Source organism: Cervus canadensis, chromosome 28 (assembly GCF_019320065.1).
Source record: "Cervus canadensis isolate Bull #8, Minnesota chromosome 28, ASM1932006v1, whole genome shotgun sequence".
Taxonomy (NCBI): Eukaryota; Metazoa; Chordata; class Mammalia; order Artiodactyla; family Cervidae; genus Cervus; species Cervus canadensis.
The window spans coordinates 39,720,196-39,737,787 of NC_057413.1; the positions used below are offsets into that span (position 1 = coordinate 39,720,196).

Genomic DNA, 17,592 nt, shown 5'->3' on the forward strand with positions numbered 1-17,592 from the left:
GGCATTGAAGAATTAACATCCTCCAGGGAGAGGCAGCAATGACAGACAGGAGGGGCTCCCCTGCCAGGTTAGGACTCCACACTGTCGTTGCTGGGGCCCAGGTTCAATCCCTGGTTGGGGTACTAAGATCCCACAAGCCACACAGTGCAGCCAAAAAAGTATTAAATAATCAATTTTTTGTTAATGATTGACAGGAGGGAATGCCCTGGCAGGTCCAGTGGTTAGGACTTGGCACTTTCACTGCCAGGGCCAAGGTTCAATCCCTGGTTGGGGAACTAAGAGCCCGTAAGTCACATGGTGCAGCCAAAAAATAATTTAAAATTGATCAATTTTTAAAAAAACGATTGACGAGAGTTGGTGCACACACACCCTGGGCTCCTTCACACCTCCAGTGAGATGACTGGCAGGCGTGCTTTCTCCTGTCCCCAGAGACCCCAGCGGAGTAAAGCTCCAGCTGATCACGGGGGTGACCTGCTTGGTATCACACCCTTGATGGCCGCCTTACCTCCGAAACCAAAGTTTCCTGGGATCCCCTCCCAAAGAAACAACTAACCGTCAAACCCTAGTCTGGAGGGGAATTCAGTTTAACACCTTCAGACCCTGAAGGATGAATCAGATCTACCCAAGTGTAAGACCCCAGCATGAGACGGTCCTTCCCACCCTCTCGGAAGGTCACCAGGCACGTTCTCGTCCTGGGGCGGGAAGGCGTGGACTTGGCAGAGCACAGGGCAGGGGAACACAGGAGCGCCCAGTGAGATCGTGGGCAGGGCAGCAGAGCCCGTGGGACTGAGATAGAGGCTGACTATCCAAACCGTTAGCATCACAGGGACGAGTGGACCCACCGAACACCACCAGCGTGGACAGCCAGCATCCTAGGAGAGGTGAGTGGGAAGCTAGGCTTAGGAGAGAGAGTGAGGCAGGTGGAGAACACAGGGCTGGCGGAGGGCCAGAGAGAGGGGGCGCTCAGACCACGGAAGGGAAGGCAGCAGGAGAGGCAGGCAGGAGAGCCAAACCGCCTGGGTACCAATCCAGTTCTGCCAATTCTCTAGCACTGCAAAGTTCACCAGTTACCTCAGTGTCCTCTTCTGTAAAATGGGTGCAACAATTATGATGCTGTCCTCCGTCATCGGGGATCCTACAGCTAACAGAATCCTTACAACAGACTTGAGCTGTTAAATTACCCAATTGCATCTAAATCCCATCTCTCCCCTTTCCTCTCTAACAACTACCACCAATGTTTTTTTAAAGAAAGTTTGGAAGTAGCTATTTTATATTTTTTTGACTCCACCTGAGGCATAGAGGGTCTTAGTTCCCACACCAGGGATCAAATCCTTGCCCCCTGCATTAGTAACCCAGAGTCCTAACCACTGGACTGCCAGGGAAGTCCCCAACAATCACCATTTTATGAGCACTTACCATATGCATCATTTTTCAGCCAGCTTCTTCATACCCTTCAAACACATCACCTATCCTCCCAACAACCTGTTGAGATGGGTGGTGGCTTCCCTGCCCTCTCTGGGACTCAGACAGGTTAAATAACTTGTCCCAGGTCACAGAGCCAGAAGGAAGCAGAGTCAGACCCAGTCCCTGACACACTGACAGGTGCTGAGTCCCAAGCCCATAGTCCACGGCTGTCACCCGGGCACTCCTGGCCTAAGATGTTCTTCCAAGGGACCAGCTCAGCTCAAACCTGGGCGGGGCCACGGGAAGCCAGGGCTGCCTCCCCCCATCCAGGGTGGTCTCAGCTTCCACAAACGTTCTCACAGCTCCCCCACCCCTCACGTCACCCAGACATGGACGAGTTCACTGTGCCTGGCCTGGGGCCACACAAGGACCCTCACCAGCCTCTGCTGGGGCTTCCGAGGCAGCAAGAAGGATCCAGGTCAGCTGGAACACGCTGTCCTTCGGTCCTCCCTGGCCACCCCGAGTTCACCCCAGGCTCTCCTGCTTTGCTCAAGCCTTCCCCTCACCCGGGGCATGTGCCATTCCCCCTCCTGTCACCCACCTCTCCTTCCAAGCCAGTGGTTCCCATACTTGGCTGCACAGTAAACCACCTGGGGCACCTTTTAAAAAATCCCAGTGCCCAGGTGGCACACAGGACCAATTCCATCAGAATGTCTGGGGCTAGGAGCCAAGCATCAGCGTTTGAAAAGAACCCCAAGTGACTGGATGTGAACAAAGCTGCTCTTGCCCGATATTCCCAACCCTAAATACACACTGGGAGAGCTTGAAAAACAACCCACTCCCAAAATTCTGCTTGGTGGGTCTAGGGGTGAGGCCCTGGTAGAGGTTTGTTTTTTTTTTTAATTGGAGAATAATTGCTTTACAACGTTGTGTTGGTTTCTGCCATACAATGTGAACCAGCCATAAGTATACATATATCCCCTGCCTCTTGAACATCCCTCCCACCCCACCCCTCTAGGTTGTCACAGAGCACTGGGTTGTGCTCCCTGTGTTATACGGCAACTTGCCACTAGTTATCTATTTTACATACGATAATATATATGCTTCAAAGCTACTCTCTCAATTTGTCCCACCCTCGCCTTCCCCCACTGTGTCCACAAGTCTATTCTCTATGTCTGCATCTCTATTCCTGCCCTGCAAAAAGGTTCATCAGTACCATTCTTCTATATTCTATACATATGTGTTAATGTATGATATTTGTTTTTCTGACTTACTCTGTATAACACGCTCTAGGCTCATCACTAGAACTGACTCAAATTTGTTTATTTATGGCTGAGTAATATTCCACTGTATATATGAACCATAACTTCTTTATCCATTCATCTGTTGATGGACATCTAGGTTGCGTCTATGTCCTGGCTATTGTAAATAGTGCTGCAACGAACACTGGGGTACATGCGTCTTTTTGAATTGTGGTTTTCTCAGGGTATATGCCCAATAGGGGGATTGCTGGGTCATATTGTAGTTTTTTTCCTAGTTTATTTGTTTTTTTAAGGAATCTCCATACTGTTCTCCATAGTGGCTGTATCAATTTACATTCCCATCAACAGTGCAAGAGGGTTCGCTTTTCTCCACACCCTCTCCAGCATTTACTGTCTGTAGATCTTCGATGACAGCCATTCTGACCTGGGAGAGTTTTTAAAGCTCCAGGTGATGCTGAAGCACAGCCAGGCTTAAGAGCCACCATCTTTTTTTTTTTTTTTTCATTTATTTCTATTAGCTGGAGGCTAATTACTTCACGAGAGCCACCATCTTACGAAGTGTCTCCCATCAGTCTTCTCACCTGCATCCCCAGACACCCTCTGGGCTGGCTCATCATCTATCCCATCTTTCAGATGAGAAAGTCAAGGCCCCGAGAGGGCACAGCTGGCTCAGGTTGAGGGGTACCCAGAGCCCTCCCACGGTCCCTGACACCAGGTCCTGCTGCAGAGTTATCCAGACCAAGAACTCACAGGGACCCACATCCAACCATATCTAATGTGGACACGCCAAGGCAGCCACAGCAGCGGGCCAAGGATTGAGAGCTCAGTTCTGGGCCCACATCTTGCTCTACGGCCTTCCACCTGTGGGAACTCAGGTTCCTTTACTTACCTTCTCTGAGCCTCTGTTTCCAATCTGTAAAACAGACCCGTTGTCCCATCCTCCCATGGCTCACTCCCTGTCCTTTTCAGGACTCTGCTGAAACGTTACCTTGCAGGGAAGCGAGACTCTTATCTATTTTGTTTCTACTGCACATTTTCCTTCTGGCATAGACTATAGTTTACTTTTTTTATCTTGTTTATTGTCTGTCTCCCCATTAGAATAAAAACGCCAAGAGCTTTTTGACTTTCATTCCCTGCTATATCCACGATGCTTAGAAAAAGGCCAGGCGCTGGGAGTCAAACTGATGTCTGTAGAGTGACTGCGGGACCCTCAAGGTGTTAGAGACGCTCAGACCAGTGAGTGGCAGGGTGCACGGGGCAGCTGGAGTCAGTCAATTCTGTGGGCTCGCCAGGGGGACGTCCAGATGAAGCCCAAGGTGGTCAGCCAGAGGGCGGCTCTGCCAGATCCAGGAACCCCTTCCCCTATAAGCAGCGTCACCGACGGCTGGTAGCTTGAGAGCCCACCCACGGGACCTGGCATCAGCCCTGGCCCCGCTCCGGCCCCGCCCACAGACTCCGCCCCTCAAAGTCCCGCCTCTCCTGCCCCGGCCCTGCCCACTCAGGCCCCGCCCCCTGATGACCCCGCCCTGGCCACGCCTCTCCTGGCCCATCCCAGCCCCACCCCTGACCCCGCCTCCTAACCTCACACCTCCCGGTCCCGCCCCTGGCCCCGCCCCCCACGCGTGCTCACTGGTGCACTTCTTGACGTGGCTGCCCTTCTTGAGCGCGTGGCGGCTGAGCTTGCAGTGGAAGTTGTCCTCCCAGAACTCGGCAAACCATATGTTGCGCCGGTTGTTGTCCAGCGTGCGGCTGGAGAAGTAGCGGTCAAAGCCTGGCGGGGAACCAGGATGTCAGGACCCGGAGCCCCTCTTTCCACCCGCCCCCAGCCCTTCGCTCTTCTCGCCGCTTAGACGCTTAGACGAAGCGCGGGCGGACGAGGTGGGGAGGAAGAGGGCACCCTCTGATCCAGGACCCAGGGGGGAAACGTGAGACGTTTCATTTCCTTTCTGGTGAAAAGAGCTGGGTTAAGTTCCAGGGGGAGCCTGTGTGATCAAACAACGGCTGCCTTTATGGAAGAAGTACAGGATGAGGGTGTTTGCGCTGGTTCTTAACTACGGAAATGCTAATATGGGACTTCTTGGAGAAGAAACCACCTGGAGATCCTGAGATGAAAGCAGAGACGCTGGTGGGGGTAGGGGGTCGGCACCCAGTCCTGGGAGCACGTGAGCTCTCTGGTTCTGAAGAGGAGATGGAACCAGAGAGTATGGGGACTGGCCCAGGTCACATAGCAAGACAGGGGCCTGAATGGTCCTCCCAGTCCAGAACTTCCCCATCGCTGACTGAGGCAGCCTCCTTCTCCAAATGCTCCAGAGGACTTATCAACTCTGCTCCAAGCCCAGAAAACCCGGAGCCAGGGTGGCAGGCTGGTGGGTGAATAAGGCCTTCTCTCCACCCCCTGCCTTCTGCACCATGACCATTCCGCGTCACATTCACAGTTGACCGAGCTGCTGGGAACAGACTAGAAAGCCTAAAAGTTCACCCAGCAAAGAGTTCCTGCCGGTGGCAGGGCCCAGTGGAGGCTCAATGACTGTCTGTTGGAGGTGTCGGGGAGCTGCTGGCACTGGTAGGGTACTGGTTGAATGAGTTTCTCAACCTTGACACTACTGACACTGGGCCAGTTCACTCTTTGCTGGTGGGGGGGTGGGCGATGGCCAGGGGAGGCTGTCCTGGGCATTGCAGAATGTTGAACAGCATCCCTGGCCTCCACCCACTAGAAGCACCACTCCCTGCTCATGACAACTAAAAATGTCTCCAAACATTGCCAAATGTCCCTGGGGATCAAAATCACCCCCTGCTGAGAACCACTGCTTTCGTGGTTTCTCTGGTGCCCCAGAGAGAAAAGGGATTTGTCTGGCAAGTCCTGGGTTCAGATCCTAGTTCTGCTACTTAATAGCAAGTATGTATGACTTACTGCCACCAAATGTCACTTAACCTCTTTGAGCCTTAATGTATTCACTTACTAAATGTGGGGTTGCTGGAAAGACTAAATGAGATGTCTGTATGGGATGTGGCATTTGTGGGTACCAAGAGCTGTAGTGCTTGTTATTTTGTGTTTATTATGGCTTGAAGTTGAGAGGGGCGGTGTGGAAACTTCTGGCACCTGTGTTCCTTCTGCCTCAGGGTGAATAGAGGACATGGCCATGTGACCCATGTCCCTCCCCTACTCAGACCTCGGTCTCTTGGAAAGTTTGGTGGAGGTAGATGTCTGCAGGCTTCCCAGCTCCATCAATGCTGATGTCTGTTGACCTCAGCGAGAGCAGGGGAGAAGCCCCTGGGAGCCTGCCACCACCATAGGGAGGACAGTGAGGTCCCTGCCAAACTGGGCCTTTAATAGGAACTTTGCACCTCACTCACAGTGAGGCTCCGGCCAGAGCAATCTATTCCTGCCCAGGGTGACTGAGTTCTGTCCCAGGAGGAAGGGATGCCAGGCAGGGCAGGCCCCACCACCACCCCCAGCCCACCCAGGGCCCACCAGGACTCTGCAGGGAGGCCCCTGTCCCCAGCCTGACACCCTTTTCTGGTAACCTGCTGGCAGCTCCCAGGCCCTTCTAGCAGAGGACACGCTCCCAGTGGGGCAGGGGTCTCACTTCATCTGTCCCAGGTAGGAGAAGGGATGAGAGAATATGGGGGTGAAGGAGAAGTCTTGATAAATGAGCCTCCTGTACTTGCCACCACCCCCAACACCCATGAATATCTGAGACGGGAGAAAGAAGGACCCTGAGCATGGCTTCTAACCCCACTGGGACGAGTGTGGCCAGGAAGGCCTCCCAGCCCAGAACCCGAGCACAAAGAAGCTGGGAGCCAAGGAAGAAGAGAGACAGGATGCGGGAAGACAAGGAGCTGGAGAGGGATGGTTGGGGGGGGGTTGATAAGAAGGACCCGTCAGGGTGATGCTGATAGCGGGGCGCATGGAGCCGGGGGTGGGTGGTGGGCGCACTGTTGTGGCTGCCAGGCCTACCTCGCACGGACATCCTCTTGGGGAGGATGGTGACGGCGCCCTCGGCCACCTCCTCCAAGTGCAGCACAGGGGCGATCTTGGAGCCCCAGCTGTCCGAGCCCATCCAGAAGAAGTGGCCGGTCTGGTTGGCCTTCCGTGCCGCCTCCAGCACACGCCTGTGGGGACACGCACCAGCCCAGCCCAGCCGTGTCTGCCCACGGGCTCCCCGTCCTGGCCACACCTGCCCTTCCCCCAGGCTCATTCCTGTCCCCCTCGCAGCCTGTGCCTGGATCCCCCGTCCTGACCCACAGGAGCCTGGGGCCCACAGCCACCCCAGCACCCACGCCTGGACTCCCAGGCCCCCGGTTCCCTGCTGCCTTGACCCATACCTGCCTACAGGCCCACGGCTGCCTTTCACCCACACTGCACCCCTATAAGTGCCTGTGCCCTGGGCCCACAGATGCCTACGGGCCCAGTGTGGTCTCCCAGACCCACTCTTACCTCTGGGGCTACCTCTGTCCCTGCCGAGACCATGCCTGTTTCCCTCCGGTTGGACCTGCCCCATGTCTGACCCGGGTCCCCAGAAACACATCTGCCCAAGCTCTGTTCTCTGAGGCTCCCAGACCCACACCCCTTGGCCCTTTGTCACATTTCTATCCACTGTCACACACACACACACACACACACACACACACACACACCCCAACACCTGTCCCCCTCTGCACCCCACCTCCTTCTGTGCCAAAAGTCCAGATGCTCCAAAGAACCGCCCCCACTGCCCTCGCGGATGGATGAAAGGGTGCGGGCAGCCAGGGGCTCCCCACCGCCACCCAGGGCACAGTATCAGTGGTCCTAGTCAAGTCAGGGGCCCTGGAGCCCCACACAGGGTCCAGCCCACAGCGGCGCTCAGTCAGTGCTAATGGATGCTTGAACTAAGTGGCCCCTCAGAGACATCTTCTAGAAGCAGAAAAACAGGAAGGACTAGGCAGAATTCCCCCCCATGTATCTCATCCCATGGGGACAGACGGGAGCAGAGAGGAGGCAAGCAACTTGCCCAAGATCACACAGCAAGTGAGAGGCCAGGATACTGGAAACTGGCCAGCTCGTCCCTCGGACGAGGCCAGGACAGACGGCGGGGCTTGGGGCGACTGCCAGAGCTGTGCAGGAGGCGGCCAGCTGGGGCAGGAAGCCTCGGGCTGCCAGGGAGAAACGTGTTTCCTCACCCCAGGGCCCACACCTGCCTTCCTCACCGTCTCTTGGCTCTCTTAGGCCCCCAAGGCTGCTGCAGCCCCCGCAGGGCCCCCTAATTGCAGGCGAGGCTGCTCTCAGAACCCACACCGCAGCCCTATTATTACCGCCTGCATCCGGCCAGCCAGAGATGACCAGAGCTCCCAAGGCTCCAGCTCTGCAAAGTCACCTGGGTTTATTTTTACCTTGTTTGCTTCTGAAAACGCATGTGGATTTCCAGAAAGGTGCCCCCCCTCCCACATACCACCCAGCTGCTCAGGGAGTCAGTCTAAGGCCCTCCCCCATCTCCCCCAGGTGACCCTTCTCTGGGACCCTTGGCCCGGCGCCCTCATCTCCCCTCCCCACTTGTGGGTCCATCAGGGCCGCTCAGGAGGCCGTGAGTGGGGTGTGTCCCTGGATGGGGTGGGGGGCCCCGAGTGGTGCTGGGCTTTGACATGGGAGTGTGGGCAGGGGGCAGGGACTGACTGAAGGGAGGCGAAGAGCTCAGAAGGACCTCCCCCTGCTCCAGGTGCCAGCTGACCTGCGGAGACAGGGACACCCAGGGCCAGCGTTTAGGGACCCCCTGAAAGCTTTGTGGGGACCGGGAGCAGCTCAGAGGTGCCAGGTGGACCCTGAGGGCTCCCGCACCCTGAGCCTCTGCTGCCTGAGAAACACCCATTAGAGCTGGCACTTATGGCTATGGAGGCCTTAATGACCTTCCAGAACATTCCCCTCCATCCCTGCTAGCACCCAGCAATATCTCCTGGGAGAAAATCTGTTTCGCTGCAACTCAGGAGTCTAGGATGAGGTCTTTCCAAGTGGGAAAGAGTGTTGGAAAGAAGAGCAGACCCAGAGTGAATGCTGGTTAGCAATGGGGAGGGGGCCACATGGAGGCAGGGTAGACTGGGCAAGCTGGGATGGGCAGGTGGGCAGGTGGGCCAGCTGTCTGAAGGAGGCAGTCTGGGGAGACCACATCTCCTCTGCAAACATGGGGTGTGCCTCCCCGACCACATTCTCAGGGCGGGTGCTGTGTCTCCCCCTCAGTCTAGGGAATTAAGGAGGCCGGCCCTTCTTGGCTGTGACATCCAGTCTTAAAGAGGTGGTAGAGAGAGAGAGCAGGAAGAAGGGAAGTGCCTTAGGAAGGGTGCTCAGGCGTCACCTTTTGAGGACACCTGAGACTCTGACCTGCGACTCAGGACCCAGGGGCTGGTGTGCAGGGAGGAAGACTGCTCCAGGGTTTCTGTACTGCATGGTTCTGGCACCTGGAGTCCACCTGCCCCCACTCTGCAAATGCGGAGACCGAGGTCCAGGGAGGGGATGATACTGCCCAGATGAGTGTGTGCCCAGATCAGGACTAGAACCACAGCCCAGGCCTCTTCCCACTTCCCTGAGCTCACCGAAGGGAGGACAAGGGGCTGAGAGACGGCCACCCCTACCTCCTGCCAGCCTCTGCTCCTTCCTTCATGCACGTTCCTGCATTCAGTGCTCCAGAAACACTATCAAGCAGGCTTCATTAGCTCCATTTTTTTTTTTTTTAAGCAGAAAAGAAGCCCAGAGAGGTTGAGAAACTTGCCTGAGGTCACACAGCTAGTTGGAGGGAGAGCAGGATTCCCACCTAGGGGCTCTGACCCCAAGCCCACAGCCTTAGCCCCTCTGTAAAAGGACCCGCTAACCATCCTGAGTTGGTAGAATGGATGTAGGAAACGGGGAGGGGGAAAGGAAGGGGAGCCCGTGAGCCATAGCCTGTGCCCCAGACAGAGGGGTCTCCCCACCACCCCCTCATTGGCTCACCCCACCTCTCTGGACCTCAGGGTGGGTCAGGCTTGCCCAGGAATGTCTCTAGCAGGGGTTCCTGGCACCCCAGCCCCACCCCACTGCCGCCTGTCCTCACCTGATGTCATCCTCATTGGCAAAGATGATGACCGCCCTGGCGTTTGACGTCTCCAGGAGCCGCCGGATGATCTTGTCGAACTCCCCAGGCTTGGGCTCCCGAGGTATCTTGACAGACTGGGCGATGCACACACCCCCTGCAGGAAGGGCACCGGTCAGCCTGGGGCAGACAGGGTCTCCCCCTGCGGCCCACACTCCTGGGGGCTACTCACGGTCCCCTGGCCTGCCTTGCTCCCAGGTCCCGATCCAGCATGGGCGTGTGCAGTCAGAACAGCCACAGTGCAAATTTTGGCTTCACCAAGCTGGGCAACCCTGGGCACATCACTTAAGTTCTCTGTGCCTCTCTTTATAAAATAGGTTGCTAGCAAGAATACAGTATCGGGCTTAAAGCTAGATTGCCTGGGTTCAAATCTCAGTTCTGCTGCTTACTGCTGTGTGATCTCAGGTTAGTTACTGAACTTCTCTGTTGTCTCAAATACATCATCTATAAAGATAATAATACCACCTATTTCACAGGGTTGTTATAAAGCTAAGGGAGTTCATGCATATATAGTAACATCTGCCACACAGTAAGTGCTAAGTAAACATTGGTTCTTTTTGATGTAACTACTTCATAAGATTTTTTGGAGGTGCAAATCTGAGAATGAGAACAAATTGCCCCCCTTGGGCCATTACAAAGACTCCGGTACCCACATCCACACACACCTACCAGGGCTCTTGGCCCCGGGCCCCGTGTTCACCATCAGGCCCCTTCATAAGGGCAGCGTGCAGGCTGCTGACTTGTGCCTGCACATCCCAGGCAGTGATGCTGTAAACCCAGCTACTGCCCATATGCGGACGTTCCTAAGTTCCCTTCTGGGTACTCACAGGCCACTCAGTATGTAGGCTCTCCAGCTTCCTCCCTGACCCAACAGGGTGTGATGACACCCAGCCTCCCTACATCTTATTTATGGTCAGATTCCCAGCAGGGAGTTTAGAAGAGCCCAGGAAGGCCATGCTTAAGGGACTGCTTTGGCAGAGGGGCTGGAGGAGCTCTGATTGGGATCGGAAGGTCTTTAGGGGCCCTCCTGTCATTCCTTTCTCTCTGGCCACTGCCTACCTGACTGGATCCTGGAGGAGGGGACCCAAGGCCTGCCTACCTCTCAAGCTCATTCCTCTACAAGAAGCCCCCAAGCCTGCAGGCACCACCACGATGCAGTCAACACACCCCGGGATTCACAGCCAGGCCGCGTGGCTCACAGAAAGCTGGGAGCACCCTCCCCCTCACCCAACCAGTCCCCGGCCTCAGCTGTGTCTCTCCAGTGCTGGCGGGGGGCCGGCATCATTTGTGTTATCTCAGTCTCCCCGCATCTCCTTCTACAAAAGCACTTGTGGACCCGTTTCTAGTGTCAACCGTGTTTGACAGATGAGGAAACTGAGGCTCCGAAAAGAGAAGTGATTTGCCCAAAGCCACACAGTCCCTTGCCCCACTGGGATACAGAGTTGGGCCCCCCAGGGAATAAGACCTCCAGCCCCTCTGGTGGCAGAGTCAAGGCTCTGTTGGTTGAAAAGTTTTAAGGAGTATTCTTGATGAAGGCAGATCCTTTATCTCAGATCATTGCCTTCCTCCGGGTCCTACTAAAGGATCTCAGCCCAGCTCCATCTCACATGGGATCCTATTGGCTCACAGCCAAACTTACCCACCTTGGCCGGGCACCTGGCTGCCACCCTGGGGCACCCCCGAACCTCCGAACATCTCGCAGTCCAGGCTGGGGTGCCCTGAGCCCTCTGAGCAGACTCCACGCACCTTTGTGTGGAAGGTGGGCCGCAAGGGTTCCCAGTGCGGGGAGACACCACCCACCTATTTTACCCCGAGGAAGAGGGGCCAGCACCCAGCTCCGCGCAGGGAGGGCGCTCTACTCAGGGGCGTAGGTGGCAACCAGGGAAGGCTGCCCAAAGGTGCTGACCCTGCGCTGAGTGGCTGAGTTTTCATGGCAGGAGGCCCGAGCCGGCGGTGGGGGGAGGGGACATTCTGAGGAAACAAGGCACTCATTCTAGAGGGGGCTGCTCTGTGCCAGGCGCCCACAAGGCTTGCTCTCACGTCGCCAGGAAATGGACCCCCTGGTTCTGTGTAGCAGGTGAGGCAGCCACGGCCTCTGTCCCCCACCCTGACCAGCACCCACCTCCTTTACTTTCTGCCACTCGCAGGCAGAACAAGAACCTCAAGTCCTCCTAGGACGCCCACAGAGGCGCCAAGCACAGAAGAAGAGCAAAGTTATCAGGGGCTCTTGGGGGAGGGAGGGGGAGTCTGGGGGCAGGATGGGACCCCCCTGTCCCAGCTCACAAAGAGAACCGGGGGGAGCCAGTCTCCTGCCCCCAGCGCTGTCCCTGCCCTAACAGCGGCCAGACAGACACTCAGCTTCCAGCTAAATCCTCCATATGGTTCCTTTCCAGTTAGAAAGTGGGCCAATTGCTACATTTCTCCCCCCATCTGGGGAGACAGATGGACAAGAGGAGGAGGCTGGACAGGGGGTTAGGATGAGCCACCTGGCCCCAGGAGGGAGGAGGGGGCCAGAGGGCAGAGGGGAGGGAGGCACAGAATGGGAGATAATTGTTCTCAAAGAAGAGAGACTCTTAGGTTAAGTCATATTTCTGGGTGGTGCTCCCCTAAGAGGTTCCACCCCGGGGTACATACTGCAGGCTTCGTTTAACTAATGAAAGAAGACTCGGGTGACCACAGCCCGGTCAGCAGGTCACAAGGTACTTAAGATGAGAGAGAGTCTAAGCAGGGAGCAATGTTCTGACAACCACAAGAGTGGGGGTACTTGAGGGGAGTCTGGGGGTTTCAAATAGAGCTCAGTAACAGTGAATGTTTATAGTGTCTGGTGCCTTTGAATATTAACACTGCACATTTTGCATAGATTCACCCATCTGAAGTCAGTATCATCGGCAAAACTCCAGCTTATTATTATTTTTATTTTGGCCACACCATGTGGTCTATGAGATCTTATTTTCCCAACCAGGGAGCAAATCTGCACCCCCTGCACTGGAAGCACAGAGTCTTGACCATTGGGCCATAAGGGAAGTCCAGCACGGTTCCAGTTCAGAGAGAAGGATGCTGAGGACGGAGCGGCTAAGTGACTCCCCGAGGTCACACAGTCAGGCACAGCGTAGGGTCTCAGTGTGGGCCGCCCGGCTCCAGAGAGCACCCTTTCACGCAGTCCAGTGCGTCATGACCAGCCACAGCCAGGTCAGGGGACACCTAGGGCCCATGCACATGTCTGGGGGCAGGGCCTGCCCTGGGGCAAGTACCCAGGGGTGTCACTGGCCCCACAAGGAGGAGCCAAGCTCCCTCTGGGCCCCTTGGCGTCACTACCTGCTGGTCAGTTTGGCTGCTCTGGGGACCACAGCACAGGACCAAGGCTGTCCCAGGGTGACGCCGCTTCCAGGGGTAACTAGCACAGGATCTGGCTCCACAGCGCTCCTGTCCCCTGCCACAGCCAGAGAGGACTGCAGTGGCCCAAGAGGGACCCACATTTACAGAGCACCCACTGCATGCCTGGCACTCATTGAGTGCCTGGGGCAGCTGCTAATGGCCCCATCTTACAGATGCAGAAACTGAGGCTCAGAGGTGCTCAGTTGCCTGATGGAGGTCACACAGCCAGCTGGTGGGCCTGTAAGCCAGGTCTGTGTCAAGAGCCTCCCTTGGGCAGAGAAAGGGAAGACTGTAGTTGCTAGGTCCCTATTAACCCCAATACCTGCAGCCCGTCCCCACTTCTGGGAAGACCCCAAGTCCCACACCAACTGCCAACTGGACTGCGAGGGAAGTCCAGCACAGTTCCAATTTAGAGATGAGGATGCTGAGGCACAGAGCGGCTAAGTGACTTCCCCAAGGTCCCCTCCTGTGTCCAGCCCCTGCTTCTGAAGCCCCATCACTGTGGGGGCCATGGCTAGCACACCCCTGGGAAGTCCTCTCCAAACCCTTCTACCAGGGTGGGGGCACTTTTTTGCACCCCCACTCTTTTGTCCCATGGTCTCTCTCCTTGGATAAAATAAGAATCCATGAGTCCATACTGAGAGCAAATGTAATCAAATTAAACCCAAGCAGCAAGGAACACACCCAAGCCCTATCTCTGCATAGAGGCTGAAACCCTTCACCTCTACCAGGCTCCAGGAACAGGATCATAAGGGTATGGAGGAGTCTGGTGCTCCCCACGGTCCACTTAGGCCCTTCTGGGTCACCCCTGGCAAGCCCCTCACCCCCGACACAGCCCCAACCCCCTGGCAGGCACCGGTTGCCCTGTGCCAGCTGCAAGCTCCACCATCCACCCAGCCAGTGCCTCCGCGCAGGGCCAGGGACAGGAAGCCACAAGCTCCTGAGCGCAAGGGGGCAGTCAGGACCTTGGAGAGCTCCCGGCCCAAGCTCTTGGGGACCGAGGAGACTGAAGGCAGACTGAGCCAGGGAGTCTAGAACCCTACAAACCAGCATGTCCCCTTCCACATTCTTCCCAGAGAAACTCGTACACGGGCACAAGGAGATATGCCCAAAGATGATCACTGCGGCACTGCTTGAATCAGTGAAAACATGGAAACCACCTAAATACTTTTCAACAGAGGAATAGAATATTATGTAGCTAAGATATATAAAACAGCTCTCATGTATCAGCATGACAAAACCCTGAAAATGCAAAGTTGACTGATAAAGCAAAGTGCACCACTCTCTGTCCCTTTCATGTGGAAATTAGAGGCCACATACAATACAAGGTCTTATATACGGACACACATATAGACACGAGCAAAAGCTGCAAGAAGGCAGGAGATTTTCCCTGTTGCATGCACTGTGATCTCCCCAGTGCCTGGCACACACTAGGTGCTCCATAAATGCTTGCTGAATGACTCAGACAAGAAGGGAACCCAGCCCCTGCAGGGTGTGTGTACCTCAAGGGAGGCAGGGATGGAACAAGACTGAGGGTCCCACAGGTGGGCTCCCAGGCATGATCCCTGTTTCATTTCTTGGAAATAATCAGAAGCAAATACGACAGCACGTAAATGGTTGGTAACTGTGCACCTCAGGACCCAAGCCAGGCCAAACGTGCAGACACAAGCGCCAGTGAAGGCATCCTAGTCCCCACACGTGCCACCCTGAGCCGCTCTGTTCATAACACAGGGCCACCTGGCCACTCCCGGGCCGGAGGCCTCCACAGGACACAGAGAGGAAGGCACATGGGGCTGCCCTCCTACTGCTGGCCTCCTGGTTCCTGAAATCCCGCCTCCCCCTGGGGACAAGCTCTTTCCTGGCCAGCCCTCCCCTGGCGCTGGAACCCTGTACCTCTGCCCGGCTTCACACATCTGCCCTGACTTGAACGTGACATGGAAGTTCCACCAGTGAAACTTGATATGGGTTTCCTGTTGTATCTTGTGGTCTTTGAGCCCTTTCTGTTTGTGGTCTGGTGACCTTTCCCGGTATCCTGGGTCCAGCTGATATATCTGTGTTAGTGTCTGCCTCCATCTGCACTCCTAATGCCCCAGTGGATGTGGGTTACACAAAGTCTGATCACTGTCTGACTCACCAGGCTCAGCTTCCTTCTTTTCTGGGCACCTCCCTGCCCCCCCGCGGGATGGGGCTCTCTCTACTGCACCCATCTGAATAAGTGCTCCCCACTCGCTCCAGGCAGTCCCCAGACCCCCTGCCTTCAGGGCCCGCCAACTTGTGGACTCCCCTGGCGGCCCAGCGAAGGCAGAACGAAGGGGCTTCCCCCCAGGGTGGTAGGCTCACCCCAGGTATGGGGCAGCTGAGGACCTGGGCTCCCCTGTGCCTCTCCAGAGCCATCCGTCACATCCTCCAGGCTTGGGAATCCTCTCACTGCCCCCTCTTCCTTATCTCACTCACCAGGAGGCCCGCCCCTGCCAGAAAGCAGCTAAGCAGCCAGCCAATAGGCAGTGGGCAGCAAGGTGGCCGAGATACACATCGTGCCCACAGATCCCGGGGGACTCAGTACCTGTGCCCTCCTGCTCTGGCACCCAGAGCCTAGGGGTGCCATTCCCTCATCCCAAACAGCACCCCGGGCTCTGGGCTCCAGACTAGGCTGGAGAAAAAACCCCCTCTGGAGAGTCGAGAAACTTCCCTGCACCCAACACACAGGAGCCCAGGGATACTGGGCTCGTCTCCTCTCTGTCTCTCCCTTTCTTTTCCTGGCCTTTCAAATTTAAAAATGGAGAAAAACAATGAGAGACCAACGCTAGGAAATCAAGTGGAAAGAATCTACATTAAGGCAAAATGTGAAGGCAGCAAATTACAACACAGAGAAAATGGGGGTTGTTAAACAACCCAAGGAGGGGGTCCCCTCCCCAGCTTCCCTGGGTTCCTGGCAGAGAAAGAGGTAAGGGGAAAGGCAGGAGGGAGGCTGGGGGAGACCCTGGACTATATGGGCTCACACCCTCATACAGACACACACACACACACACACACACACACACACACACAAAAGCGCGCGCGCATGCACACACGGAGTCCCCCACCACCACGCCCCCCCCGACCCCCGACCACCCTCTCCAAAGTCAGGCCTTCTCCCCACACCTGCTCTCAGGAGAGGGAGCTATTCAGAGGCATCAGTGACCAACATTATGTTACTTTTACTTTCAACTGGGAACGAAGCCCTGGTCTAAGGAAATGGAGCTGTGCAACAGATTCCAGGCAGCAGAGCTGTGGCTGAAAGGGCATCTGAGGTCAGGGAGACGTCCAGGCCCTGAGAGAAGCCCCCTAACCTGTGGCCGTCCAGGAGGGCTGGGGCTGGGGGCGGGCAGCGAGGGGCAGCTCTGGCTCCAGCAAGGGCCCAAGGGCTCTCCGGGGCGGGGGGGTGGGGTGAGCCTGGCTCACGGCCAGCACCCCCTTTCTGCTCCCACTCCCAGCCCTTCTCCCCACCATCCAGTGTCCACTCCAGCCTCCTTCCTCTCATACAAGGCTCCCACAGTGTGTGTGCATGTGTGCGTGAGTGCACGCGTGTGCATGTGTACAAGTGGCATGCAAGGCCCACATCTCCCCCTCAGGTCTGGTCCCAACAAAATCCCACCACATCAGGCCTTCCTCTACAGAGGCCGCCCCTTCAGTCCGCCTCCCTTGCTTATCTTATCTCCTCCCGGTCTGTCTCTGCTCCGGCCCTCATGGTGCCCAGCACACACGCTGCGCTTGCTCGCGACAGGCCGTGACCCATGCTTGCCAGATGAATGGGCCACCGAGCACCCGACTACAGGGATGGGAGGGCCAGCAGGGCAGGAGGCAGTAGGCACTGGCTTGGGGGCGGAGGCGCTGTAGGAATCTGAAGTGGCCACCTGCTCAAACCTGCCCACTTCCTCTAAGACCCTCCCTGACCCCTGCAGCCCACTGTGACCTCCCCTCTGAGCACCACCTGGTCACACGGAGCGCCCGGATGTCTACGTGTCTACCAGCACTGGGCAGCCACTTTGTGCCAGGCTCTGGGCTGCAAAGGTCATCCAGGCCCGGGCCTGCCCTGTAGGATGCACTGGCAAGCTCCCAGCCCACGTGGGCGTCATGCACACTGGGACCTCTCTGTCCTGCCTTCTGCTGGGAATCTACCTTTCCACCTAGATGTAAATTCCTTGTTATGAGTGCTCAAGAAATGCACGTGCAAAAGATCAAGTGGAAAAGTATAAGATAGCCATGCAAACTGGCAGGGCCCCAAAGGCCCAGGGCTGAAGACAGCTGGGCCAGTAGAGAAGGCCGGGAGGGCAGGGCAACTCCAGCCCGAGGGGACACAGTGGGCCCACTAGGAGAGACTTGGCTGGAGCCAGGAAGACCCGGGTACCAAGGGGCAGTGAAGGGGACACAGTCACCCCACTTTCCCACCTGCAGGGTCCCCATGATGCACCCCACCA

At 56.4% G+C, this 17,592-nt stretch overlaps 1 protein-coding gene across 5 annotated transcripts in view; it reads right to left on the bottom strand.

Annotated features, from left to right (window-relative positions):
- The window catches only part of GRM4 (glutamate metabotropic receptor 4), a 113,215-nt gene that overhangs the window by 25,547 nt on the left and 70,076 nt on the right, over positions 1–17,592 (bottom strand). For all 5 annotated transcript variants that reach the window (XM_043450556.1, XM_043450555.1, XM_043450558.1 and 2 more), the window contains exons 4-6: positions 9,722–9,857; positions 6,625–6,779; positions 4,297–4,437 (exon numbers count right to left, since the gene is read on the bottom strand). In XM_043450556.1, the coding sequence (XP_043306491.1) occupies positions 4,297–4,437; positions 6,625–6,779; positions 9,722–9,857 (432 nt within the window). The remainder of the gene's footprint in view (positions 1–4,296; positions 4,438–6,624; positions 6,780–9,721; positions 9,858–17,592) is intronic.